Genomic DNA, 27,156 nt, shown 5'->3' on the forward strand with positions numbered 1-27,156 from the left:
TTTTTACTGATATTTTACCTGTGACCTTTGCGGTAATATTACGCAACTTAAAAAATTGGAACTACCACTATTTTATTCTCTAGGGTGTCTGCTTTCAGAAAATATGTAATGTTTTGGGGGTTTATGCAATCTTTAGGCTGAAATGATTTTTTTTAAACTTGTGTGCAAAAACGGCTCTGGCAGCAAACAGCTAAATCATAGGACTGCAAAAGAATGCCAGTAGGCCATAAGGTGAATTAGTAAAAAAAAGAATTTTCGTTCCCACACTTTTTAAATGCATTTTTGCATAGACAACACCTCTATGGGCTTTATGTTAAAAGTTCTCCACAAAATATCCTGCCGCTTATTTGTTACGATCCATGTAACTGAACCAAAAAAAAAAAAACAATCTTATGGCGCTGGTTTTGCTTGTATCTTTATTTCTATTGTAACAAAATCTCTCAAACTGAAATTTACACATGTGCGTAACATTTGAGAGACAGGTATTGGTGCTTTAGTATACTCAAGAGTGAATTGTAAATGTTTTAAAACTATGTTGTAGTCATCAGAATTTTCAGAAGGCACTGTGTAATCAAAGAAAGTTAAAAAAGCAGCACACTTTGCCACAAGTTGGCTGAAATGACTCAAAATGCAAACCCATTCCCCTAATGCCAAAAATTTACAATTCTACAATAGATTGATTACAGCTCAAAAATCACCCTAAAATAAGAAACAGTAGGGGGGGGATTTACTAAAACTGGTGCACACAGAATCTGGTGCAGCTATGCATAGAAACCAATCAGCTTACAGAATTTATTGCCAAAGCTTAATTGAACAAGCTGAGGTTAGAAGCAGATTAGCTACCAAGCACAGCTGCACCAGTTTTAGTAAATCTACCCCAGTGTCTAGGCAAGCAGCACTCTACACACTCACACATCAATGTGTAAATAAATGAATAAAAAATTGTCTAATGTGCCACACTGTGACCATTTATCCACATAAAGTGCTAGAATGTCAAATACTAAAATAGCGATATATTAAAGTACTGTAGTAAGTCCAAACATAATCAAACAAATGCAGCAATATATAATATAGATCATATCCATGAAAGGCAACTGAAGTGCTAAAAATAGAAGATAAGGTGCAAACGTGCAGGTAATTTTCACAAAACAAATGACAGTCCAGAGTGGGTAGAATCCCCCTGGGTTTCTTGTGATTTATGCCTATATAGTTGGTGCACTGGAGCACCCGATAAATGTGAGTTGAACCATATAATTTTAAATAAACACATGCTTTTAAAGGATATAAGCACTATTGTTGGCTCCTTCTATTGCATATATTATCGATACTGCCGAGGAGATACAAGGGGGAACGCACTGTGCTAGTCCCAGAGAGACTAAAAGCTGGTTTTGACCAAGCTTAATTGTGAGGTCACACACTTCAAGGTAAGCATTCACCTAATAGGGGATCACCAGGGTGTATGTTAGACACATGCACAAAGTTTAGTGAAGATTGCACGAAAATTTAAAGTCACAGTACTTCACAGAAGCACTTTTTGGTGCTGGACTTTGGACTGTCATTTGTTTTGTGAAAATTACCTGCACGTTTGCACCTTTTTTTCTATTTTTAGCATTTTATGCTACTGATGATCCCTAGGAGCACCATCAAATCTATCATAACCAAATGGAAAGAACATGACACAACAGCAAACCTGCCAAGAGACGGCCGCACACCAAAACTCACGGACCGTGCAAGGAGGGCATTAATCAGAGAGGCAGCACAGAGACCTAAGGTAACCCTGGATGAGCTGCAGAGTTCCACAGCAGAGACTGGAGTATCTGTACATAGGACGACAATAAGCCGAACGCTCCATAGAGTTGGGCTTTATGGCAGAGTGGCCAGAAGAAAGCCATTACTTTGAGCAAAAAAGAAAATGGCACGTTTTGAGTTTGCAAAAAGGCATTTGGGAGACACCCAAAACGTATGGAGAAAGGTGCTCTGGTCTGATGAGACTAAAACTGAACTTTGTGGCCATCAAAAACGCTATCTCTGGCGCAAACCCAACACATCACATCACCCAAAGAACACAATCCCCACAGTGAAACATAGTGGTGGCAGCATCATGCTGTGGGGATGTTTTTCAGCAGTTGGGACTGGGAAACTGGTCAGAGTTGAGGGAAAGATGGATGGTGCTAAAAACAGGGATATTCTTGAGCAAAACCTGTACCACTGTGTGCGATTTGAGGCTAGGAGGGAGGTTCACCTTCCAGCAGGACAATGACCCCAAACACACTGCTAAAGCAACACTTGAGTGGTTTAAGGGGAAACATGTAAATGTGTTGGAATGGCCTAGTCAAAGCCCAGACCTCAATCCAATAGAAAATCTGTGGTCAGACTTAAAGATTGCTGTTCACAAGCACAAACCATCCAACTTGAAGGAGCTGGAGCAGTTTTGCAAGGAGGAATGGGCAAAAATCCCAGTGGTAAGATGTTGCAAGCTCAGGGAGAGACTTATCCAAAGCGACTTGAAGCTGTGATAGCGGCAAAAGGTGGCTCTACAAAGTATTGACTTTAGGGGGGTGAATAGTTATGCACAATAACTTTTTTCTGTTATTTTGTCCTATTTGTTGTTTGTTTCCCCATTAAAAAAAAAAAAAATCTTCAAAGTTGTGGGCATGTTCTGTAAATTAACTGATGCAAATCCTCAAACAATCCATGTTAATTCCAGGTTGTGAGGCAACAGAACACGAAAAATGCCAAGGTGGGTGAATACTTTTGCAAGGCACTGTACGTTTGGAATCACTACAGTACTTTGATGTATTACTATTTTAGTATTTTTTATCATTCTAGTACTTTAGGTGGATAAACCGTCATCAGAGCCATCATCCAATTTAGCCCTTTCCTCTTTTTTCTTGGGAAACATTTGCACAATTTTTGCACTGACATAAATCAGTACAAGAGACAGTCTTGCAGACATATAGGAACATCTTCCAATCTCACAATTGCCTCGCTTGCAACTGCAGTGGACTACCTGCAACACACTTTCAGGGGCAGGATTTCTAGTCATTCAGGTCACTGTTAACTTCCAATCCTCGAGGTGCCATCCATTGCCAATGGGTGACGGAGCACACATACTTTTTAGAGAATGTCTCATTATGGCTGCTTGGTAGTTTGCCATTTAAGTAGTAAGGCGTCACTTGTCGGAGGCATGGATAGTTCTGCGAAAGCTGACAATGCCATGCAGAATGCTTTGTATCTTGCATCGTTCACATTTTTTGCAGATTACTGGCCAAACAGGTGGCACACACATTTGCAAAGTTCAGAAAACAGAAAATACCTATTTGTCTTTGCAATAAAAGGCGCTTGTAGTGTCATAACCTGAGAAGGTATGAATCCCAATAAGTGCCAAACAAACATTGGTGCCAAGAGCTGATGACAAATACAACCAATGGTAAATCTTGCTGAAGACTTAAAGAGGAGCTACAGCGCCCCCACAAAAAATTCAAAGCCAGCAGCTACAAATACTGCAGTTGCCGACTTTTAATATTAGGACACTTACCTGTCCAGGGTTAACGCAATGTCGGCACCCCAGCTGATTTTCGGATCGGCTGCTGCCAAAGCTATTCCTAGTAAGGGAAACCAGCAGTGAATGCGGTTCCCTACTGCGCATGCGCGAAGCGCACTGCGCTTTCCAATTTGCTCGGTGGCGGAGTAAGGGGGCCGAACTTCCGAGGGACAGTGCCATCTCCGTAAGTGGGGGACGGTACCTGTCAAAAACAGGTACCCATTCCCCCTCCCCTGAAAGGTGTCAAATGTGGCTGGAAGGAGACTGTTAAGTGGAAGTTCCACTTTTTAGTGGAACTCCGTTTTAAAGCAATCACTTCCACATCAGTATTGGGTGTCTTGATGACTACAGTTTGATGCTTCCATGTAGCATGTTTTGCATGAAAAAACACCCTGGTGTCACATTCCTCATGATCACGTCAAATCTTCAACTTCATTAAGAGTTTGTAAACCCTCCTTTATATTTAGAAAAAAAGTGACACAATTTGTGATGAACCTGTTAAATGGCGAAGTTAGACCAAGACACAATGATTTAGGTGTCTGCCTCCGGCCCACAATGTCTTGACAGATCGAACCTTTAGGTTAAAATCATCAGGAATATCAACATAATGGGTCAGTGTTAGTTCCTCAGTTGCACCAGTAATCCAGCAAATCAGATTATACAGTTCAAGTGACAACAGATTTTGCTTCACTCACATTTAAATCATCGAACGTGGGTGGCCACAGGCATTTCATACCGGGAGAGTCACAAAGAAACATCTTTAACATCAATGCTGCACTATAAAAAGTGTCCTTGTGTTATCTGTAGTATTGATAGAGGTAATTGAATTTGGTCTTTGCAGACCAGCTGTTGTACTTGGTGTTTTATCACAGTTGACTCCGTTGTTTCTGTACCTGATGGATGAGGTAGCCTGTCTATCAGCTTGTATTTTTCACAGGGGTTGGCAACAAAACAAGGATCATTGACTGCTCTTGTCATCAGCTCTTGGCACCAGTGTGTGGCACCTTTTGGGATCCATACTTTCTCAGATTGTGACTCTACAAGCGCCTTTTATGGCGAGAAAAAGGAATACCTGACTGCATTTACAAATCTGGGTATCAGTTCTAACCTGGGCCAGTCTACCTTTGAACTACTTTGCAAATATGTGTGCCACCTGTATGGCCAGTCACCTGCAAAAAAAATTGAACAATGCAAGATACAAAGCATTCTGCATGGCATTGTCAGCTTTGCCAGAACTATCCATGCCTCTGAAAAGTGATGCCCTTTACTAACACTGTAAAAGGGCAAACTACCAAGCAGCCATAATGAGACATTCTCTGAAAGGTATAATGCCTGCCCCGTCACCCAATGACAATGGGTGGGACCTCGAGGATGGGAAGTTAACAGTGACCTGGATGACTGGAAATCCTGCCCCTGAAAGTGTGTTGCAGGTAGTCCACTGCAGTTGCAAGCAAGGCAAATGTGAGACTGGAAGATGTTCCTGTATGTCTGCAAGACTGTCTTGTACTGATTTATGTTGGTGCAAAAATTGTGCGAATGTTTCCCAAGAAAAAGAGGAAAAGCTACATTGGATGATAGCTTTGATGACAGTGATAAGGATGAGACTGATGAGTATTGACACGGTTTCGTAGTTTAGGGTGATTTTTGAGCTGTAATGAATCTATTGTAGAATTGTCAATTTTTGGCATTATTTGACATTAAGGGGGATGGGGTTGCATTTTTAGTCATTTTAGCCAACTTGTGGCAAAGTGTGCTGCTTTTTTAACTTTCTTTGATTACACAGTGCCTACTGAAAATTCTGATGAATACAACATCTCCGTTTTGACACATTTACAATGTATATGTTTAATTTTGCTTGGTGCCAATCTGCAAAGTTGAAGCGTATTTTCTACAACTTTGACATATTTCATGGTCGATAGCAGTGGTCATCAACCCTGTCCTCAGGGCCCACTAACAGGCCAGGTTTTATGTATTATCTTGGGGAGATGCAGACTAGAATACTGCAATCACTGAGCAGCAAATTATATCACCTGTGATGTATTTCAGTTATCTTGCAAACCTGGCCTGTTAGTGGGCCCCGAGGACAGGGTTGATAACCACTGGTCTATAGTCACTCTTGAATACACTAATACCCGTCTCAAATTTTACGCACATGTGTAAATGTCAGTTTAACCACTAGCTGCCCGCCCACTGTCATATGACGGTGGGACGAGGCAGCTCTCGTTCTGGACGGACGTCATATGACGTGATCGCCTTCCTGAGCCACTAGGGGGCGCGCGCATCACTGGGAACCCGATGCGCATGCCCGGCGGCCGCGATGTCCGCCGGGCACCCGCGATTTCCCAGCAACTGAGCAGGACCGTGGATCTGTGTATGTAAACACCGATGGTGTGTCCCTTGTACATAGGGACACCGATCGGTCACCTCCCCCAGTCAGTCCCTGCCCCCCACAGTTAGAATCACCTCCCTAGGACACACATTTCACCCCTCGATCACCCCCTAGTGTTAACCCCTACCCTGCCAGTCACATTTACACAGTAATCAATGCATTTTTATAGCACGGATCGCTGTATAAATGTCAATGGTCCCAAAAATGTGTCAAAAGTGTCTGATATGTCCGCCTCAATGTCACAGTAAAAAAAAAAAATAAATAATATATCGCAGATCACCGCCATGACTAGTGTAAAAAAAAAAAAAAAAATTTTAAAAATGCTATAAATCTATCCCCTATTTTGTAGACGCTATAACTTTTGTGCAAACCAGGCAATATATGCTTATTGCAATTTTTTTACTAAAAATATGTAGAGGAATACATATTGGCCTAAACTGAGGAAAAAATGTGTTTAAAAAAAAAATATTGGATATTTATTATAGCAAAAATTAAAAAATAGTGTTTTTTTTAAACTTGTCCCTCTTCTTTTGTTTATAGCGCAATAAATAAAAACCACAGAGGTGATCAAATATCACCAAAAGAAAGCTCTATTTGTGGGGAAGAAATGATAAAAAATGGCTTGGGCAGGAAGGGGGTGAAAGTGCCCTGTATTGAGGTGGTTAAGAGATATTTTGTGTTGCTAAAATGAATAGAAATAAAGTTACAAGTAAAACCAGCACCATAAGATTTTCATTTTTTTTTTTTTTTGTTCACAATTACATACATTTGTGGATCGTGACAAAAAAAAACAAACAAACTGTAGGATATTTTGTGGAGAATTTTTGTGTTGTCTTTGCAAAAATGCATTTAAAAAGTAGTGCCCAAGTGTGCGAACGAAAATCATAGGTCAGGGATATGCAATAGCAGACCTCCAGCTGTTGCAAAAGTACAAGTCCCATCATGCCTCTGCCTCTGGGTTTCATGCTTGTGGCTGACAGTCTTGCTATGCCTCATGTTCTGCAACAGCTGGAGGTCCGCTAATTGCATATACCTGATGTAGGTTAATCATTGTTGCTTGGCATAGGGGTACAGATGGTATGAAAATTTGGTGACCTTTCTGCTGCTTTTTCCATGTTGAAGAATGGAATTTCAGTAATGTGGTCAGGTCTCTGATGCAATTGTTTTTAAATTTTTAAATGCCATATAAGGCCTGGTATTCTACACGTTCCTATAGGATTTTAGCATAAAATATACAGACTTGCATGAACTCACAACAAGTGCACAGAACACAGCTCACATACAGCAAGATGTTGACTACATAGTTATCTGTTATCAGCAAAACTTACTTACACCCCAAGTTTAAACCTTGTGAGTCAGTGCAGATCACTCCAACAACAGAGGGATTTTTCATCCTGCAAGGCAATAAAAAAAAAAAACACAACAAAAAACAGTTAGACACTTCACAGACTAAGAATTTCTAGACACAATAGGTAGACATGCAAAAGTTTCAATTTAATGGGTGGAAATGGTGACATTGTCTTTCAAAAATTAGTACATTTGCTATATACTCTAAAGGCAATAAGTAGAGAAAAAAATAATAATTTTGATCAATAGATTTAGTTTCTTTTACAAATCACACTAAATTATGCTTCATGTAAAAACCACAATCAAGTTATTACAAAACGAAAGACTTTTTTAAAATGCTAAAAACAAATTTGACATACGAAAACAGAAAAACATTTGTATGCGAATAGTTCAAAAAGCACAAAAATGTAGTTACTTTTACAAAAATCTCTCTCTCCAAGAACCTTTTAGGACAGCTACCGGGGATTGGTTGGTTTCCTTCATCTACAGGAAACACAACAAAGGTTGAAACCCTCTCCCATTCGCCTTGTCCCAGGAAGATTATCACCAAAGCAAATGAGGGGAAAAATATTAACATTATTTAACAAACACGGTAGTTAAAATATTGTTGTCCTGGAAGATTGCTAGGCTAGGTTGACACCTTTGCAGTTGGGTACCGTTGCGGGACTGCACCTGTTCCCATAGCCGCAAACACCCGCATAGAAAAATGCACTGCCGCTCAGGAGATGCGTGAGGATATAATTTTTTTTTTTTTTTTTTTTAAACAAGATTTTTATTGAGCATATTGACATGTTACATCACATTCTTTAACCAATAGGTTGTTGTACATCTCCTTAAAAAATATCATAATATCTCTACACACAAAACATATCCAGTGTCACTTGTTTTGTAGTTATTCCTTGCAATGGTAGAGATGCCTTTACTTCATTCAATGCTCTTTTTTTTTTTTTTTTTTTTTTTTTATAAATATATATATATATATATATATATATATATATATATATATATATATATATACATACACACACACACACATTATATATATATATATATATATATATATATATATATATATATATATATATATATATATATATATATATATATAATATTTTATTGAAGAACCACTCAAAAAGAAGAGCGTCGGAACAGTCCACATGAACATTAGAAACTTAGTTTCAACCAAGAACAAAGCCCCTAGATGGAATCCCTCCCCTCCCTCCTTCATTATTAATCTGCTCATAATATTGTATGCGTCCTTTCTTTCAACACCCTACTGTTTACCTTCATCATTACCTACATACTTTCATCTCTACTGCTCCCCTCCTCTTCTACCAATAGAGTATTTTTGGACTCAGTCCACCTATACCACACTTTCCTAAATTTTTTGGGGGCTCCTCTCGCCTCGTAGGTCATTCTATATAAAAGTATATCAGCATTTATTATTTTTATCCACATTCCCAAAGTGAGTTGTTCAACATGAATCCATCTTCGAGCAATCAGTTTTCTCACACCAAAATAGAGAAGTCTGAGAAACCGTTTTGTATTCGTATTAATCTCTTCTTGATCAAAAATCCCCAACAGACACCTCATAGGAGAACATATGTTTGGAAGATCAAAGTGGTCAGATATGAACTCGGTCACCTGGGACCACAATGGTCTTATCTTAGGGCAATCCCATACCATGTGAAGGAAAGTTCCCTCATCTCCCCCACATTTATGACACTCTGGATTGTCCCTCCTGTGCATTTTAAATAATCTGGTTGGAGTGTAGTACATCTGATGTAAATAGCAAAGCTGTATCATTCTGTCCGTGGAGGAAATCACCGATACAAGATATGTATCGAGTACCTCCTGCCACAATTCCTCAGTCAGTTCCGGAATGAAAGTCATCCATCTAATTCTGGTCTTAGCAGTCAGGTCAGGGCCTCCCAATCCAATCTCCTTGTAGTATCTAGATATACGCCTAGTCGGTTCCGGGTCAATCAGGACCCTTTCCAAGGCTGTGTTTTGTACCTTCACCCCCCCCCCCCCCGAACTGAGCTGTCGCTGCATGCTGCAGTTGGGTATATCTGAACTGCCAGGTCCTAGGTACACCAAACTGCTCCCTTAGTTGTGCAAAAGATGTTACCCTACCATCCTGGTATATATGATGAAGATATTTTATCCCAAATTTGGTCCATCTATGCCCATCTTCTATTTTTCAGAACTCTTTTAGGGACCTATTGTACCAGAGAGGACAATTAGGTGATAACCATAACGGATCATTCATTATTCTCTGCGCGCAAAGGTGAAACACCCTACCTGGTAGTGCCATAACAGACCCCACCCCTCTCCCTGGTATCTCCTTTCCAAACAGCATATTCAGTAATGTTTCCTGAGATGTGGCCACAGCCGCCTCCAAGAGAGTAGTGGCATTAGGTATCTGGGGGAAGCACCGCCAATGCAAGAATGTCATTTGGGATGCGAAAAAATAGGATCTCATGTCCGGCATAGCCAACCCCCCTCGAGTTATTGGTAGTTTCAGGATTGCTAGGGATAACCTGGGGTCCTTAGCTCCCCACAAGAAATCTACCACAATGGAGTCTATGCGTTTAAATAGTTTCACCGAGACATATACAGGCGAGTTCGATAGAATGTACAGCAGCTTTGGAAGGTAAATCATTTTAAATAGGTTTATGCGACCCATCACTGTCAATGGCATATTCCTCCACCGCTGCACCTTCTCACGAAGAGCTTCCATTACCGGTCTCAGATTAAGGTCCAGATACCCCAAAATGGGAAGTTGAATCACAACTCCCAGATATTTAAAGGATTGGGACAGTTGAATGGGGGAATCCGCCGGGACCGACACTGTCATCCATAGCAAACAGGGACGATTTGCTCCAATTGATACGGAACCCAGAGTAGTCTCCGAACTCCTGTATCAACCGGAAGGCCGTGGATAACGAAGCACCTGGATCTTGCAGATACAGGAGCATGTCATCCGCATATAGGGAGATTCGCTCCTCAATCCCCCCCACCCGTAGTCCATTCATGTGAGGAGTATCCCTTAGTTTTGCCGCTAGAGGCTCTATGGCCAAAGCAAAAAGAAGGGGGGATAGAGGGCACCCCTGTCTGGTCCCCCGGAGAACAGGAAAGGGCTCAGATATAATTCCATTCACCCTCACCCTGATCAATGGGTCAGTGTATAACAGCTTCACCCAGGATATAAATATAGGTCCGAATCCCAATATCTCCAGGAGACCAAACAGATAGCCCCACTCCACCGAATCAAAGGCCTTCTTGGTGTCCAAAGAGGCCACCACTCTCTCCCCTGAATTGTCATGGTCAGTCTGTAGGTTAATAAATAACCTTCTAACATTCATTTGTGCACAACGCCCTTTTATAAAGCCCGTCTGATCCGGGTTAACTAGCTTCAGAATTACCGACTGTAGCCTCCCCGCCAATACTTTCACTAAAATTTTGGTGTCGACATTCATCAACGAGATGGGTTTATAGGATTCACATTCTTTAGGATCTTTTCCCCCTTTATGTATAAGGACCACCAGGGCCTCTCTCATAGAGGGGGGAAGTCTCCCCTCCCGCCGCGCAGTCAAGAACACTCGTAATAGTCGGGGCGCCAGTCCACCACTAAAGGTAGTATAGCATTCCGAGGGTATACCATCTAGGCCCGGAGATTTCCTAGGGGCAAAAGAAGCTATCGCCCCCTCAACCTCCTCCACAGTTATATCAGCTTCCAGTTCTTCACGATCCACATTTGTTAACCTAGGAAGATCAATATCATTCAGATAATTTTCCAGTGTATTACCTCCCGGTGGGATGCATGACTTGTAAAGTTCTTTGTAAAACTGGGTAAAGACTAGAGGTCGACAGATATATCGGCCGATATTTGGTGTTTTTTACTTAATCGGCATCGGCCGATTGTGTTGATAAAAAAGGCCGATATCAGCAGACTTGCAAATGACTTCTGTAATAGAAGTAAATACAAGTTGCCTGAAAACTTCTGTGAAGAGACTTCTCCCCTCCTCTGGGCAGCCTGCCAAATCTGATAAAAAGAACCTGAAGATACAATGTTTACACTTATGAATGAACTGAGCTCCCTGTGTAGAAGCTCTCAGTTTAACCATTTAAAGACTAAATCTTTTCTGACACTTGTTGCTTACAAGTGGAAATCCTGTATTTTCTGCTAGAAAATCACTTAGAACCCCCAAACATTATATATAATTTTTTTAGCAGAGACCCTAGGGAATAAAATAGCGGATGTTGCAATATTTTATGTCACACGGTATTTGCGCAGCGGTCTTTCAAACGCAATATTTTTTGAAAAAATACACTAATAAATTTTAAAAAAACTAAGCAGTAAAGTTAGCCCATTTTTTTTCATCCAAAAGTTTTGATTACCTGTTTTTGTGTATTTAATATTTAAGATATAGTTTTTTTTTTTTTTTTAATCTAAATTCTACATACAAGTGAACTGATTGGAGGTTTGTTTTGTTTAATAAATGTTTAAATGTAAAAAATTTTCTGTATCATTTAAGGTTGCTCTCACACTGGAGCAGGCATGCGTTGACGGTAAAATGCTGCTAGTTTTAGCGGCGCTTTACCGTCATTTTAGCGGCGCTATTCGGCTGCTAGCAGGGCGCTTATAACCCAGCTAGCAGCCGAGGAAGGGTTTAAATGCGCCCCTGAAGCGCTGCTGCTGAAACGCTTTGCAGGCGCTTCGGCAGCGGTGCGCATTCATTTCAATGGGCAGGAGTGGTGGAGGAGCGGTATACACCGATCCAAAGATGCCGCTTGCAGGACTTTTTTTAAAACATCCTGCCAGCGCATCGCCTCAGTGTGAAAGCACTCGGGCTTTCACACAGCCTGCAGGGGAGCAGTTTTACACGCACTTTACAGGCGCTATTTTTAGCCCAAAAGCGCCTGAAAAACGCCCCAGTGTGAAAGGAGTCTAACTGTTAGATTTTATGAGATGAAGGGAAAAAAAAATAAAAATCGGCCTAATATATCGGCATCACATATCGGCCATCGGCCACCGCAATTTCTAAATATCGGCATCGGCCAGGGAAAAACCCATATCGGTCGACCTCTAGTAAAGACCTGTAGTATACCCTGGGAATTACTCACCTCCACCCCACCTTGGTCATAGATACTCATTATACATATGGGTGTGTATTCTGGTGGTGCCAAATATGCCAACAGTCTACTATTTTTGTCCCCAAATTCAAAAATACGTCTACGCTGCGCAAGTCTGAGTTTGGTAGTCTGGTCAGTCAGTATTTCCTTGTATGCCCGCGTCTTATCCTGGAGAACACGCAAACCCTCCCTAGTCGGTCGCCTAACGTATTCTGCCTCAGCTAAAGATACCTCACGTTCCCTGTTCATTATTGAAGAGGCCAATTGTTTCTTGAAGCCACTCACCTCCGCCATGAACACCCCTCGTAAAGTAGCTTTGAACGCCTCCCACTTTATTAGATCAGAACCAGCGTCCCTGTTTTCCTTCCAGAACATTTGAATAGTCTCAGTACATTTAATTTTAACATATTCCTCCTGTAACCAACTAGCCTCCATCCTCCAGTGTCGATTCCCTGTCTCTGTCCCACTACAATATCTACTAGTATAGGTGAATGGTCCAAGTGCACTCTAGGTAAATACCTCGCTCCAGCCACCATTTGCAGTCCCTCAGGTTCAACCAATACAGTGTCTATCCTAGACAATGTTTTATTTGTCTCAGAGTAACAAGAATATTCCCTAATCTCTGGGTGTCTCGCCCGCCATGCATCACAGAAGCCGTGAACTGACATCCACTTCGCTAGTGGTGTTGGCGTTTTTGGCGGTGCATCCAGCCTGTCCATTGTCGGATCCACCACCGCGTTCAAGTCTCCCAAAATGAAAATCCTCCCTTCCGCTATCTCAAAAGCCGCTTGAAGCATATCATCCAGATGAGACAAGGAGAAGGGAGGCGGGACATACAAGTTCACAAAAGTCATGTATCTGTTATAAACTTTTATCACAATGATAACATATCTACCCTTTATATCCGTTTTAATTGCATGGATACATATGGGTAGGGATTTAGCTACTAGTGTGGACACTCCTCTAGCATATGAAGAATAACTTGCATGGTAGGCCCCAGCAATATGCGCCCTTTTTAGAGAGACAGTCCTGGAGCCCTGCAGATGTGTTTCCTGTAACAATATTAAATGTGGTTTATATTTTTTGAGATAGTCAAAGACCAGTGATCTTTTAAATTTGGAGTTAAGACCTCTAACGTTCCAAGAGATCACTCTAAAGCTGGCCATACACCTATAGATTATCTGCAGATTTTCTATGGTTAGATGGAAAAAGTGGAAGATTCCTCCATCCACACAGTTTAGCGAACATGGAGAAATCTGTTGCACTTTTTCCATCTAACCATAGAAAATCTGCAGATAATCTATAGGTGTATGGCCAGCTTAAGGTTCACAGCCATAGTATATAAAGCAAGAACCTCCTCCCCTCCCCTCTCTCCTAATACTCCGGTATGGTATCTTCCAGGGCTCCATCACTCCCTCCCCTTGCCCTGTTGGGCAGCAACATACAAGGCAAACAGCAGAAACTTGAAATGAGCTTGCAATCATGAGCATACATAAAGCATAATGACAATTTTCCCAGTTACTCCCCCCCTCCTCCCCCCTTGGTCCACTCCCCCCACCCCGTACCCGCCCCCAACTTGCAAGGCACTTCATTCCCAAAACCTTTAACCCAAAAGAGGTTATAACGGATGTGTGACTTCAGAAAGTCACACAGGCTCCAGCACTGTGAGGAGTAAGTTCCAGTGTGAGAGAAAAAAACCACAAGAAAAAAAAACTATAACAAAAAAAATAAAAATGTATGTGTTCAGTGAGGAGAGGAAAAATTCCTGTTCCACTCCTCAAGTTTCAAGTAAAGAAAAAAAACCTTTGTTTCCGAAAGGAGAAAAAAAACCTGCAGATTCCTTCAGTGTTAAAAGTACAATTGAGCATTTGAAAGCAGAAAGCATAATCCCTCTGTAGCTCTCCGGACTGCCAGGTGAATAAGGCCACATCAGATGGCACTAGTCAGTTCATCCTGAAATTATGTAGAATGGACCAGGGGAAAAAAGGGTGGTAAAAGATCAGCTCAGCATCTGCCAGATTTCTCTCCCCTGACATCCCTCATCCCCCAAAATGCCCTCCATCTGTATGTATGGAATTAAGGTGATCTTGGAGAACCCCCTCCTCTCGGGCGTCCCCTCGCATCCAGCCAGTCAGAAGCCTCCGTGGGGGTGGTAAAAAAATGCGCCTTGCCATTATCTACAATGCGTAGTTTTGCTAGGTATAGCATACTGTACATCAGGTTCAGTTCTCTAAGCCGTTTCTTTATCTGATAGAAGGAAGCCCTCTGTTTTTGGGTGGTGGCAGAGAAATCAGGATAAATAGATATCCGATAATTATGGCACTTCAGCTCAGGGCCTGTCCTGGCTCCTTTCAGGATATTTTCTCTGTCTCTAAAGTGCAAAATCTTTGCTATCATGGGTCTGGGGATTGCACCCTTTGGTGGGGGTTTACCTGGTACTCGGTGTGCCCTCTCTATGGCAAACATAGCAGTGAAAGTTCCAGGGGCCATATTCTCTTTCAGCCAGTCCTCCAAGAATTTCTCAGGATGGCTACCTTCCACTCCTTCAGGGAACCCCACCAGCCTTATGTTATTTCTTCTCATGCGGTCCTCCATGTCGGCCATTTTAAGAGTGTGCTCAGAGAGGGTCTTTTTAATGACTTGGTTATCAGTGCTCATAGGTCTAACAGTGTCCTCCAGAGCAGCAATGCGATGATCAGTAGCCTGGGCCTTTTCTCTAAGCTTCTGCATATCGTGTTTCATAAAGGAGAATTCCATTTGCAGTTCCCCAAAATGATCTAGCAGCTTAGTTTGACACCCCTGTATGGCAGCCATTATTTGCTTAAGGGACGGCTCTTCTTCCTCCTCCAGGGCCCTGTCTGCACCTTGTATGAGCACATCTTCCCTGTCCAGTGATCTCCCCCTGCGTATAGTGCGGTCTCTCTGTACTCTGGGACTCACCCGACCAGAGGAAGCAGGCATCGGTCTGTCTGTGTCCTCATGCTGCCGGAACGGCGGCCATTCCTCATCCTCCTCTCTCCGCGGCGCCATCTTGAGAGCCCCAGGCATAACGGGCCAGTCTCTCCCCCAGTGTTTTTGGCCATGGAGGCCCATACTTCACCATACCCTGAGGCTCTCCGGAGGGTCCTCCACTCATGCCCCAGCAGTCCAGGGCAAAACGCCGGCTTTTTGCTCACAGGATTAGGTCAGGATCTAGAATCTGCAGGGAGAGCTCCTCTCCAGACGTCCTCACATGCTGCGCGCCAGCTCCGCCCCTGCGTGAGGACATCATTAATCCTAATGGCACCCCCATGCACTGGAAACTGCAGCTCAGTTTCTCCACACTGGGAACCACACTGCACTGCAAGACCCCTGTATATACACAGTACTGTGCAAAAGTTTTAGTTTTAGGCAGGTGTGAAAAAATGCTGTAAATTAAGAATTCTTTCAAGGGGGGGCGTGGCTTGACTATGGCAGTGTGAAAAAGCAGAGAGACTGAGCTCTGTGCGGCCAAAGCGCATTTCAGCTTCTTAAATTCCACCTACAGACCTTTTAGTCCCATGCCGAGGAAGGGCAGAGGCTCTATATCACATAGCGTACCCGGCCATCCGTACATTACCCAGTTCCTGTCCGTGAGAACCAAAGATTTGCGCGTCGGCCGGATCCAAGATGAATGAATAAATGACTTGTATAGAGCTGCAAATGAGAACTAAATCGCCTCAATCACCTTCAGTTCAGTTCAAGATGGCGCCCACTCGACAGAGCCCGCAGGACACTGAGCCTAGCCAGATCCCAGGCCAGACATCAAAGAAAACGACAGCAGTGGCAGTGAGATCTGACAGTCGCCCGCTCTCTCCTTTACCTACCCCAGCGTTACCGGCAATGAGCCTGATGCCCCGGTCTGAGGGCTCTCATAGCCCAGTGAGGTCTGCTGGCTCTGAGGATGCAGACGTCAGGAAATTAATACAGGCCCTTCCCACGAAGGGTGACATACAACACATGCTGGGGCAGTAGACGGGTGCCCTGAGAGAGGACATAGAGGACCTTTGGTACAACGCACATGCTGCGGACTTGCGATTGCAATCCCTGGAAGAACAACAGACTACCTATGCATCTTGCATGAATACATTATAAACCCAGATTAATGCCTATTAGCAATGCTTTACTGCTATGCAATTGCAGATGGAAAATGCAGAGAACCGTAAAAGGCGCATAAATAATCAGGCTGAAACGTATCCCTAGCTACCTTTAAGCTACTATAGAAAATTATTTCCATGTATCAGTTACCGCTATTTTTAATCAACTCCTTGGGGACCCACCATCCTCCGTGATCGAGGTAGACTGGGTCCACCTAGTCCAAGCATCTAAAGCAGCCTCCCAAGAGGTCCCCCACGATGTACTGTGCCGAGTGCACTTTTTCATTGTGAAGGATGCTATCATGCGGGCAGTGTAGCAGAAAGGCCTACTCGATTTTAACGGTGCCCGGACCCAACCCTTCGCGGATTTATGCTGCCACAAGTTGTACCGCCGCGGCCTGCTGAGGTCACTATTGGAGCTCATCTGTTCCTCCAGAACCACCTACACTTGGTGATACCCACTTGGCTAAAAAGGACGATCTTGGCTAAAAAGGACAATTGGTCCTTTTCCCTGTTCAACTCTTCTCAGCTACCACAGCTCTTCTTGTTTTTGAACTGCCAGGCAATCGTAATGCCGGACTGAACTGCCCTGCCAAGATCTTGGGACAGTCAAGGGGCTCAACCACCGCGTCCACAACAAGACCACAGATCCAGATCTCAACGTCCTCATTCACGGTCGGATTAGGAGCATCCAGATTCTCCTCTTCCCTTCTCTGTCGGGGTCCCCTAAGGTTCTGTTCTTGGACCTCTTTTATTTTCAATCTACACCTCTTCCCTGGGTCAGCCGATAGCCTCTCACGGCTTTCAATATCATTTCTACGCTGACGACACACAAATCTCTCTCTCCACCCCTCAACTCACTCCATCAGTCTCCTCACACATCACTAACTTACTAACCGACATATCTGTATGGATGTCACACCACTTCCTCAAACTCAACTTGTCCAAAACCGAGCTTATAATATTTCCTCCCCCACATGCCTCTTCCCCTGACTTGTCTGTCAAGAGCAATGGCACAACCATACACCACCCCCACATGTCAGGGAGCTAGGTGTTATCCTGGATTCTGAACTCTCCTTTCGGCCCCACATCCAATCACTTTCCAAAGCTTGCCGCCTCAACCTCCGCAACATCTCTAAACTACGTCCCTCTCTAACCAATGAAACCACAAAGCTCCTGATTCTGAGCGACTCCTGAGCGGGAGGAGTGGCATCCGATGCGGGCCCTCCATTGATGCCCTGCGCCCGCACCTACCAAAACCGTGAGCACCGGGAGAGGGAAACTGAGATGAGATCTCTGCAGCTGACCGCGCTGCTGCTCTGCTAGCCGAAACCAGAAGTGATGCAAATGCCCTGTGAACCCGGAAATGACATGTCGGCTAACCAGAAAACGAGCCAATGAGGGATCTCACTGGGGAGGAGGGATATATACCCCCCCAGACTCCTCCTACAAATGCCTCCGGCCAGCCTTTTAACTTGTTCAAGAAAACTTGGGATCACATATATATCATGAAAAGCCTGACATTCTCATCGGATCTCATATCATCTGTAGATTGGTTGCTCTATTTTCTCTCGTTTACTCATGTTCTCCTTTTTCTTCTCTTTAGTTAACTGTATATACTCAAAGTCCTCATGCACACGGACGTTTTTACAGCTGCTTTTTTGAGCTTTTTTTGCAGCTTAAAAAGGCCTGTCTATGTTAGTCTATGGCTTCATGCCCACCTAGGCGTTTTTGAGCTGCAAGTGGCATAGGCGTTTTTAAGCTGTAAAAAAAAACCCAGGACCAGTGGGTTCTGAGAGACGTTTTTCAGCTGTAAAAACGCTCTAACGCTGAAAAACGCTCAAAAACGTCATTCACCAACGTTTTTTAGCGTTTTTGATCCATTAAAAAAAAAAAAAAAAAAAATTTGAAAAAAAAAAAAAACGCTCAAAAACGCTAACGCAAAAAAACGCTCAAAAACGCGAAAAAACGCTATTGCAAAAATGCTGAAAAACGCTGAAAAAAGTTTAAAAAAATCACTGCAAAGATACTGGCGTTTTCATAACGTTTTTTTAACAGCCTGTGTGCATGAGGGCTAAATGTTATGCCCCACATAACACACTGTTAAGGCTCCTGGGATGGACATAACTGTAGGGAAGCACTCCTCTTTAAAGGGGGTACCTTGCTGACCCAAGGTCTATCCGTTTTAATACTCATCTACTGTGCTTCTGTGGAGACAAAGCCTTTATTATAATGGAACAGAATGGCAAAGTACCGCTCAGCCCAGGTCCACCCTAACTTGAACTGTGCAGGCCGCAACGGCTTTAGAGGAGGCTTACACGTTTTGTCTATACCAGGGTTTCTCAACCAGGGTTCCTCCAGAGGTTGCTGGGGGTTCCTTGAGCAATGAGCAAGTTCTGTCTCTCAGGTAAGTTCCCACTGACACCACTGATCTTTTTTAGCAGGGGATATTTCCTCCCAATAACTATAAGTTTAAAGAGTAATTTCACTTTTGTTGAGAAAAAAACATTCCCCTCTGGATGATCTATGTGCATTGCAGTGATTTTGCCATTGTATCTTAGAACATACTTCTGGGAGAATCAGTGAGCCAATCACACAAGCAGGAAATGACATATTGGGGGGGGGGGGGCGTTTTGTATACAGAACACCTCCAGGTAACCATATTACATTGCATTTTACAGAAAATTACAGCACTGCATATTGAAAATGAAAGGTAATTTTTAATAACATTCAGTTACAATATGACTTGTGTCACAATTGTAAAATATATATTTTTTTCTCTTTTATTTGCTCATTTTTTTCCCCACAAAAATGGAGTTACCCTTTAAGGAATATGTTTCCCACTGACTATCACACTAATAGATCAGGAGTTGTAGATATAGTAATTTTTAGCAGGGGTTCCTGGACACCAGAAAGTTATTCCAAGGGTACCTCTGTTGAAAAGGTTGCGAAAGGCACTTGCAGGTTTCTAAAAAGGAGAGTGGCAAGGCCTGCATTCCTTTAAAAGTGATTAACCTTTTAACCACTTGACGACCGCTCACTGTATATGTACGTCATTTTTTTAAAGATGGATATCTCGGTAACGGCAGCAGCTGCTGCCACAACCGAGGTATCCATCTTTAGGGCCAGCGATTCTGTACACAATAACGGTGGTCTCTGCGGCGGGTTCACCGCGAGATCACCGTTATCAGCGGCGGGAGAGGTGCCACCCCCCCTCCCGCCGCTCTCCCGCACCCTCCGCCGCTTACTGGAGCCGTCGGTAGCGGCGGAGGAGATCGGGACCTGTCACTGCTGAGGTACTGAGACGAGTGAGGCCAAGATGGCCCCCACCCGTCTCTATACCATGTGACGGCCGGAGCGACGTCATTACGACGGCTCCGCCCACTTCTCTTAAAGACACAATTTTTTTTGTGTCATTTTTTTAAACGACTTTTTTTTTTTTTTCTTTGCATTTTAGTGTAAATATGAGCTCTGAGGACTTTTTGACCCCAGATCTCATATTTAAGAGGACCTGTCATGTTTTTTTCTATTACAAGGGATGTTTACATTCCTTGTAATAGGAATAAAAGTGATCCAAATTTTTTTTTTTTTTAAAACAGTGAAAAAATAAATAAAATAAAGTAAAATAAATAATAAAAAAAAAAAAAAAATTTTTTAAAGCGCCCTGTCCCGACGAGCTCGCGCGCAGAAGCGAACGCATACGTGAGTAGCGCCCGCATATGAAAACGGTGGTCAAACCACACATGTGAGGTATCGCCGCGACCGGTAGAGTGAGAGCAATAATTCTAGCCCTAGACCTCCTCTGTAACGCAAAACATGCAACCTGTAGAATTTTTTAAACGTTGCCTATGGAGATTTTTAAGGGTAAAAGTTTGACGCTATTCCACGAGCGGGCGCAATTTTGAAGCGTGACATGTTGGGTATCAATTTACTTGGCGTAACATTATATTTCACAATATAAAAAAAATTGGGCTAACTTTACTGTTGTCTTATTTTTTTATTCAAAAAAGTGATTTTTTTCCAAAAAAAGTGCGCTTATAAGACCGCTGCGCAAATACGGTGAAAAAAAAAGTATTGCAATGACCGCCATTTTATTCTCTAGGGTGTTAGAAAAAAAAACATATATAATGTTTGGGGGTTCTAAGTAATTTTCTAGCAAAAAAACCCGTTTTAAACATGTAAACACCTAAAATCCAAAACGAGGCTGGTCCTTAAGTGGTTAAAAACATGCCACCAAAAATGAGATTTTTGTTGCAGAGGATGCCTAAAATCTGAAATGTATCTTAGCACAGACTTCTGGGAAAATAAATGTACCACTCAAGCAGGAAATTATATTTCTGGTGATGTTCAATATAACAACTGTGCATAGAACACCTCCAGGTTGCCACACTGCATACATTTTTTGCAGAAAATGACAGCGGCTGCAGATTAAAAAAGGTACAGTCATTTTTCATAACATTACAATTTTGCTCATGTTGCAATTGTATATGCTTTATTTTTGCAATTTCTTTTTTCCCATGGAATTGGAGTTACCCTTACATAAAGAAATGCGAGAACCCTTTTATATTTTCTTCTGTACCAGTTGCGTGCAGTCAAAGCAATGAAGATCAACTATAGCTAAAGAATAAATAAAAGCTATTTTTTTTTCTTTTAGTTTTGGACAGTGGATAGGGATCACCTGTGCATTTCCATTGCTGCCTGTGTCCCTATTAGGGAGAGTCACCTTCTCTATTTAGCCTGTTAATCATTAGCCTCAGGAGTAAAAATGAAAGCAAATCCCAGATTTTCCACCAGAATAGAAAACGAGGGGAAATCTTCCACTGGGAACAATAGTTCAGGTGACAACCAGGGATTCGATCATTTTGAACATCTCCTCACTTCCTGTTTTGGTTACTGCACAGGAAAACTCCCCAGTGATGCACAGAGGACAAATACATAATAAACGACGGGGCTATAACATTAACAAGCCCTCCCCAACCCCCCTCCTTACTATATCTAAAATGAAAAATAGGTTTTCCTTTAGTTCTACTCTAACGAAAATAGTCGAATGAAAAATGCAATCGTAACAGACGTCTTTCCATAGACCTTGCGGATGCTTGTCATTCACGTTAAAAATCGATAACAGAAAAAGAAAAATTTCTGCCAGCAAAACTCAATTAGATACAAAGCCTTCATACAGCACATCAAAAGAGCCTTACGTATCCTCCAAATGCTGCTCCAAAGCCGCTTCCATGAGCACAAAGTTACTGCTTCTTCGCAGACTGATCACGTGAGTAGGTCAGCTGCTAGTTACGACACAACTCGCGATAGTTCAGGAAATCCAAAGAAGACGAGAGAACCTAATTTAGATGAACGGAGAAACAGGGACACGTAGTTATGGTACTGCGCATGTGAGCTTTGTAGTGTGATGTAGAGAAACGTCGCTTCTAGGTCATACTTAACTGCAGTAAGTATGGACCAGTATCTCTCAACGTGTAGGTATGCTGTACGCTAGACTTTGTTAGCAGAAGGAGGTGTCGAAACGGGACCGAGTAAAATCCAAAAGACTATTGAGCGATTCCGAACAATAATTGTTAGAGCTCCCTCTGCTGGCAGCAGTGTTAGTTTCTAATAAATTAATTGTATTATGTCTGTCTGAAGTGGGCAGGAGCGGAGTTGGGAGGGATTTTCAAATGTTTAGCAGACTACAATGTACTATTTTGTTAGTTTACTTAATCTTTATTATCACCCTATTGTTTTTGCGTTTTACTACATTGCTATTTAAAGCCTAAATTTAGGAAAGAAATAACAATTAGCAGGACTTACCAGTGGCCAGACTGCAAGGGATAACACCGGCCTGAACAGACACACATCTACCTGCTTGCTAGCCACTCACCATACGTCTCTAAAACGACATCTATTGAGCCACCTCCAGGACCTGCCTATCCCCCTCAGTGAAGCCTCAAGTTTTTATTTCTATACGCCCCTCATGGGCTCTCTCTTCTTTTTTTCGAAGAGAATACCATATACATACAATTTTATGATAGAAATCTCATCGTTATCCATATAGGAAGTCCATTTTCAATATGCAAAACAAGCATTCTCTCTTGGAATCAGGAACACACTGGGTAGACAGACCGTGTCATTGTTGCTGTTTTTAATTTAAAGTTTCATGGAATGCTAATACAGTGTTAATAACTATTGCTAACTCACACCCACCCCTGAGGACTAGGGCTAACTAACTCCGAAATGCGTCGGGTGCAAGAGTACTGTTTTATACACCGTATATACACAAATGTAAAACTGCTTGATTCGCATTCCTATAATAGACGTTACATTATTGTCATATTTTTTAGTATTTTTCTATTTAATAAACTATATCTATACTCTATATACTCTTATACGCTTTTTTATACGTCCCTAAAAAGTCCACCAATAGGGGAACTTTTTCTTTTCGTATAATTTCATGGATTGGGAAACAGCATCTTCTATGAGACTTACCCTTTTGCCCCTTACAACGCCATTGCTGGTCTTTGCGATTGATGGCACTGTTCTCCCAGGGGGCCCTATCCGCTTCCAGAGTGGATATCCTTTCTTGTCTTACCTAAGGCTTCATCTCCTATCATATTAGGTCTTCCTTGGTTACGGCTCCATTCTCCACATGTTGACTGGACAGATCCTGGCTTGGGGTTCCTCCTGTTCCTCTTCCTGCCTACTCAAGGTTACCCCAAAAGAGAAACTTCCTGTTGCCACCATCTCAGTATCTTCTGCTCTTCCCGCTGTATATAGCGATTTCTGGAATGTGTCCTGCAATAGTCAGACTGATGCACTTTCTAGATCATGTGACACTCTGGATGAGGAGCCCACCTATGAACCTGAGCCGATCATTCACTCCAGTTTGCATAACCATTCACCTTTGCCTGTCCCTAAACTCCCTTGGACACACAGCCAGGCTAACTTGTCCGCAAGTTCCACAGTCGCTACGCCCTGTGATGCGATTGAGATAGTCGCTACACCTTGCGATACTATTCTGTAGGCCTCTGCACCAGTTATGCCAGTCCAGCCCATGCCCAGTGAGCTTCCTGCTTTTTCTTATTCAGGACCTTCTGTAACCTGGTCTCACCCTACTACTACTATGTCCATTCAAACTTGTCTAAGAGGCTAAATCCATCCCTTGGATAGACTGCCCCATTTGGCCAGGTGGGGTTTTCAATCTTTTTTTCAGGGCTCTCTGCAATCTGTTTGTGTTTCAGCTATCCAGCTTGGCTCTTGTGACACGTCACCTTCTAACCAACCTGACCTCAGGGATCCACTGACCTCTGCCCAGTCTGATGGTCCTGTTCTGGATGTCCAGCTCATCTTTAAGGGTCTGGGGGACCCTGCTCAGACTCCTGATGGTCTTCTCTTTTCAAATAGTTTTTATTAGATTTCCAACAGTATAAAAGATTACACAGAGTACAAAACATAAACAAAATGAGCGTTTGGGTAACCATTGTTGAATACCTTATTGTTCTCAGTAGACATATGACCACAAGGGTCCTTCAATACAAGATTAGAGTGGCCTTAGTGCATCTGGTTACTGCATAATAATGGTGCGTCCGAGCCTTCCAGGCACCCCTAAGGGGAGCTAACTGTGCCACAGAGTACTCAACAGCACCCACCTCGCTACTGTTGGTGTAGCCACTAGTCTATTTAAATTGACATACTTATTGTACTCTTTTGGCATCTCCAAGATTATAACATGAAGCTTAACAAAAATCATAAAAACATAAAATAATAAAAACAAAATATGTACCAGATAAATCTACAAGTGGTCAGCCTGCTATTACGCACTAGGATAGCACATAGTTTATGTATCCCAACAATAATGAAACTTGGGTAGATTATGATTCTTTACAGCGAAGTATTTTCATATGTATATTGTAATTGGACTCTTTGAATAACTTCAGAGACATTAGGGGCCATAGTGGACTTCCATTTAGAGGTAACAGTTAGCTTTGCTGCTATTAAGGCACTGAGTTTATTCCTATATTGAGTATAGCCATTTGTGGTGTTGATGGGACGATCAGACCTGTAACCCTAGCTATTAGAGAGAATACTGTATTCCAAAAACTCCTCACTCCTTTACACCTCCAGATTACATGCAAGATGCCGCCTCTTTCTCCACACTCCCTCCAACAGTTGGGGGATGAGCCTGGGTAAATCTGCGCCAGTCTAACTGGAGTCAAATAAGTCCTGTATAGCATTTTCAACATCAGCTCCCAGTGGTTTACACAATGGGAGAAGCGAAAATGAAATTGAATAAATAATTGTGTATGCGCTAAATAGATGAACTAATAACGTGATATGAAACAATAAATCAAATCAAAAATAAATATATGCACTAGCGTAAAATCTGTAAATCACATTAGAATATTAAATTTTCAATAATAAATGTTATAAACAGTAATCAGTGCCAATCATCTGTGAAAAAAGTGAACAAAATATATAGATCTATAAATATATCGACATGCAACATGCAAAACGTGAAAAATCCAAGTGTTGATTAAAAAATACAGTGTCCAACAACTAAATTAAAATCTATTCATAAAAAATGAAAAAATAATAAAGTGCAGAAATTAGTGTCCAAAAAACATATGGGCATTCCTCATGTTCTTCCTATATGGTGTGCAAATAACGGCATGCTCCAGTGCCCTCCAGTGACCCCCAATTGTTGTTGCGCTCACCTCTGAGCGTGTGACACAGTGGTTAAACCGTGTCTAAACACGCATTAGAGCCACTCCTGGGCTCATATAGGATCTGCTGGGAATGATCTGCACCTCGCTCAAATAAACATCAGTGGCAACATGTATAGAAAAGAAGGAGACTCCATAGCATAATAACGTCAGGGATTTATTGAACAATTTAAAACCAGTTCCCTCCAGGAGGGTACTCACAATGTGTGGGTGCGTCAGTGCACCATCCTTTCTGAGTGTAGTATGCAGGAATACAGGGAAAACGTATGGCGTGCGGTGCGGTGTATATTCCTCTGCTTGTCTGTGTGTTAGTAGCTCCGTCCTGCCCCTCCCCTACGCGTCTTCGGCACAGGGAACACGTGCCTTCATCTGGGGGATCTAATAGGACGAGCGCTCACTGTATTATATATAGTGTGACGGCGGCCATTTTGCCTGAGACCGCAGACACAACTAGTGTTGGACTACGGCCGTGTAAAAGCAGCAGTGAACAGCGCTGACTGTCAGCAATAGTAGTTTAAGATAAGCAGAGGATATCTGATCAAGGATAGCTAGCAATGTTAACCCTATTTATATGTATATAGTATAAGTGGATGAACTAGAATGTGTTGTTACTTCAGGACAGAGCCACACATCTGAGAGGACACCACATCGCACCTCATATATAGATATTCACATCAGCCGCCAATTTATAATGATAAAAACATCTAAAAACATAAACTTATAATTAAAATTAATTTGATTAGTTGATATAGTGATAATACTGATGTCTGAAAAAAGCATCCGAAAAAACTTCTTGCATAGAAAAATATTAAAAATAAAATAAAATAAATCACAATATCAATCAATACATATATCAATAGTGGATCTTGTTAAATATGCCATAGGGGAATATATACCCAATAAATATTTTATTACAATTACAATACACTGATAAAAGGATCCTATTCATAATATATATTATATATACTAAAAATAAGCAGAAAAATTATGCGAAATGCTTGAAAAATATGTATTTAAAAAATGTTTATTAAAAATCTTTTTTTTTTAAATTTAAAAAATTTTTTTTTTTTTTTTTTTTTTTGAGAATATTAACACTATTTATATTAAAAACATCCTAAAATAATATATATATGTATGCTACCTTGCGGAGTACTGAAAAAAGGGGGGCATAAATACATATATGTAGACAAAATGTAATAATAATATATCAGGGAAATTAATACTGTATCTGGGAGAATGCTATATCAATAATGTTGCATCACCATAACTACTCCACATTGCATTCTTAATAATGCTACATCAACATAGCTACTCCACAATGTATAATCCTATTACTCCAGTAGAATATAGCCATATACCAACATCAAGTTACCAATCGCAGATCCAATATAAATAATCCATAAAATATAGGTATCTGGGTAAGGTATTGTAAAAGGCTGAAATCAATAGTTACTTAGGAAACATCTCAAATCAAACTCCCTATTAAGTCCTCCAGGAGACAACGAGCCGAGCTGGTGTATCCACCATGATTCGCGTTTACTAATCTCTCTTACAAAGTTGGAACCCCTCCAGTGACGTTTGGGTACCTCTATTCCCCAAAACTTCATTCCAACCGTACTTTGGTTATGCACTTGTTTAAAATGTATAGATAGATGGTGCTTATCAGACCCTTTGCGTATATTCCTTATGTGCTCTTCTAACCGGTCTTTTAAAGCCCTAGTGGTGTGCCCCACATAAATATAATTACATGGGCATTTCAACGCATAAACAACTCCTATAGTATAGCAGGATATAATATCTCTGATAACATAGGAGTGGTTATTTCTAGGATTAATGAATTCCTTTATTCTTCTGTTGTTACCAGGAACCCTAACGCAGCTGTAACACCTACCACAACCAAAAAAGCCC

At 41.9% G+C, this 27,156-nt stretch overlaps 1 protein-coding gene across 2 annotated transcripts in view; it reads right to left on the reverse strand.

The window, feature by feature from the left end:
• LAMTOR5 (late endosomal/lysosomal adaptor, MAPK and MTOR activator 5) overlaps window positions 1–22,087 on the reverse strand; it is a 169,185-nt gene extending 147,098 nt beyond the window's left edge. The window contains exons 1-2 of one of the 2 annotated variants that reach the window (XM_073615867.1): window positions 21,733–22,061; window positions 7,266–7,327 (exon numbers count right to left, since the gene is read on the reverse strand). In XM_073615867.1, coding sequence (XP_073471968.1) covers window positions 7,266–7,327; window positions 21,733–21,767 — 97 coding nt within the window. In that variant the 5' untranslated portion in view covers window positions 21,768–22,061. Of the gene's footprint in view, window positions 1–7,265; window positions 7,328–21,732 lie in introns of both variants that reach the window. The other variant, XM_073615866.1, reaches the window with a different exon arrangement.
• Between the last annotated feature and the right edge of the window lie 5,069 nt (window positions 22,088–27,156).

The sequence above is a fragment of the Aquarana catesbeiana genome, linkage group LG02 (genome assembly GCF_042186555.1).
Source record: "Aquarana catesbeiana isolate 2022-GZ linkage group LG02, ASM4218655v1, whole genome shotgun sequence".
NCBI lineage: Eukaryota > Metazoa > Chordata > Amphibia > Anura > Ranidae > Aquarana > Aquarana catesbeiana.